Below are 1,927 nucleotides of genomic sequence, written 5' to 3' on the forward strand. Positions count from 1 at the left end.
TAGTGAATATTTGTAAACTACAGCCAAACATATAAAACAGTATTTCTTCAGTTCTAGCTAGAAAAGTAATTCTATCACCTCACAGTTCAGTTTCAGCTACATTCGGGTCTAGGAATCTCCACATTCTTATGTAATGCCTTAAAGCAGCAATAGACCTTAAACAACATAATTAACAGTTTATCAAAAAAGTCTTAAAAACAAAAATTTTAAAAAAGATTTGGTTTCTGTATCCTGCATGTTCAGTGTATGTAACCTGACCAGGGTCCCTTACACCTGCTGCTACAGTTTGGGGGTTTTTTGGCAGTTGCTTCAAGAGAGGTTTTGTTTGTTTCGGAAAAGCAATAACTCACTACAGTCCGAGTGGCTGCAGCACCCGGCAGCTGCCTCCACACTCACTGCTCAGCAAGTTGTGGCTTTCCAGCTCTAGGCTAAAACGGAATATTTAATGCTCTGAGGAGACTTCCCGTCTCAGTTATGCATAGAGCTTCCTGCGCTGGGTAATTAAAGCTCTTTAGTCCATCAGGTCTCTAGGTATCACTGCCGTTCATCCCTTGAAAGAAAAGTGACCCTGCCAGGTTCTTTGGTTAAAGACATTTCCTCAGCTCTCCCTGCGGGGCCAGGCTGCCTTCCCACAGCATGTGGCCGGGGAAGGATGGGGCTGTGGCAGAGTCCGGCGGCCGTGCCCGTCCCTCTCCCGCCACGGCAGCGGAGCTGTGCATCTTTACCAGAGAGACGAGGGACGCTCGGCTTGCTATTCACAGGCAAAGTAATCCTTGAGCGGGGAAAAGAGGTGCCGGATGACGGGGACACTCCACGATCTCCCCAGCAGCTTCTGGCGAGCCCCACGGCCAGTGCTGGAGACATCCATGTAGGGGAGGGGGAAGCCAAAGATCCTGCAGAGCAGAGGCAGAATTGGGGGGTGAGACTTGGTGACTGTTCCGGTGCCCACTGGAGAGGACACAGCATCCCTCTGTCCCCGTGTCCAGCCCAGGGCTCCCTCAAGCTCCAGCCCATGTTTTACAGTTTTACAATCATAGAATTGTTTGTTTGGAAAAGACCTTTGAAATCATCGAGTCCAACCGTACCTGTCCACGACTAAACCACATCTCTGAGCACCTCATCTACCTGTCTTTTATATCCCTCCAGGGATGGGGACTCCACCACTGCCCTGGGCAACCCCTTCCAATGCCTCAGAACCCTTTCAGCAAAGAAATTCTTCCTCACATCACATCTCAACTGCCCTGGGCACAACTGGAGCCCATTTCCTCTTGTCCTGTCCCTTGGTCCTTGGTTGAACAGACTGACCCCTCTCTCTCTACACTCTCCTTTCAGGTAGTTATCATTCTTCCCTCCACAGGCTTCAGGTCCAGGCATGGGGACGCTGTCACACTTTTCCCACAGCCTCATCACTGCTCATTAACAAGCGCATTATCACGAGCACATCACTGCAGGGAGGAAACTGCACCGCGCGGGAGCTGCAGCTCTTTGGCTCCCAGGGGCTGGGCTTGGGGCCAAGGAGGAAAGAAGAACCACACAAGCACCACAAAACAAAACAAAACTACAGAGAGAGATTCAAAAGGACAGCAAAGCATTACCTGTTCATCCCGGGAAGGTTGCCCCAGAAGTAGCGGGCTCGGTGGGCAGCCGATATCTTGACAGCGTCAATCATGACCGGGTTACACTGCAGGTCACGAGAGGGGGGAAAGGAAGTCAGAGGAGGTGGGGGCTCAGGCCTCTCCTGCACAGAAAGCTCTTCTCTCCTGCACTGCAGGGATTTTAAGTCTGCAGCAAATCCTCCTACAGACGTAGCCCCAACAAACCCTTGTTCCACACCAGAGCACACGGGCTCCCATGCAGCAGCTCACACAAATCACTGCACACGTCTGGGCCAGGATCAGGACTCTGCCTCCCATGGGGCTTTCACTCA

At 51.5% G+C, this 1,927-nt stretch overlaps 1 protein-coding gene across 1 annotated transcript in view; it reads right to left on the reverse strand.

The window, feature by feature from the left end:
• Nucleotides 1-751: 751 nt before the first annotated feature.
• The window catches only part of LOC104530855 (DNA (cytosine-5)-methyltransferase 3B-like), a gene marked incomplete at its 5' end in the record, with an annotated part of 3,998 nt that continues 2,822 nt past the window's right edge, over nt 752-1,927 (reverse strand). Inside the window, 2 exons of the mRNA XM_010175566.1 lie at nt 752-893; nt 1,596-1,681. Coding sequence (XP_010173868.1) covers nt 752-893; nt 1,596-1,681 — 228 coding nt within the window. The remainder of the gene's footprint in view (nt 894-1,595; nt 1,682-1,927) is intronic.

The sequence above is a fragment of the Antrostomus carolinensis genome, unplaced genomic scaffold (genome assembly GCF_000700745.2).
Source record: "Antrostomus carolinensis isolate BGI_N321 unplaced genomic scaffold, ASM70074v2 scaffold38209, whole genome shotgun sequence".
Taxonomy (NCBI): Eukaryota; Metazoa; Chordata; class Aves; order Caprimulgiformes; family Caprimulgidae; genus Antrostomus; species Antrostomus carolinensis.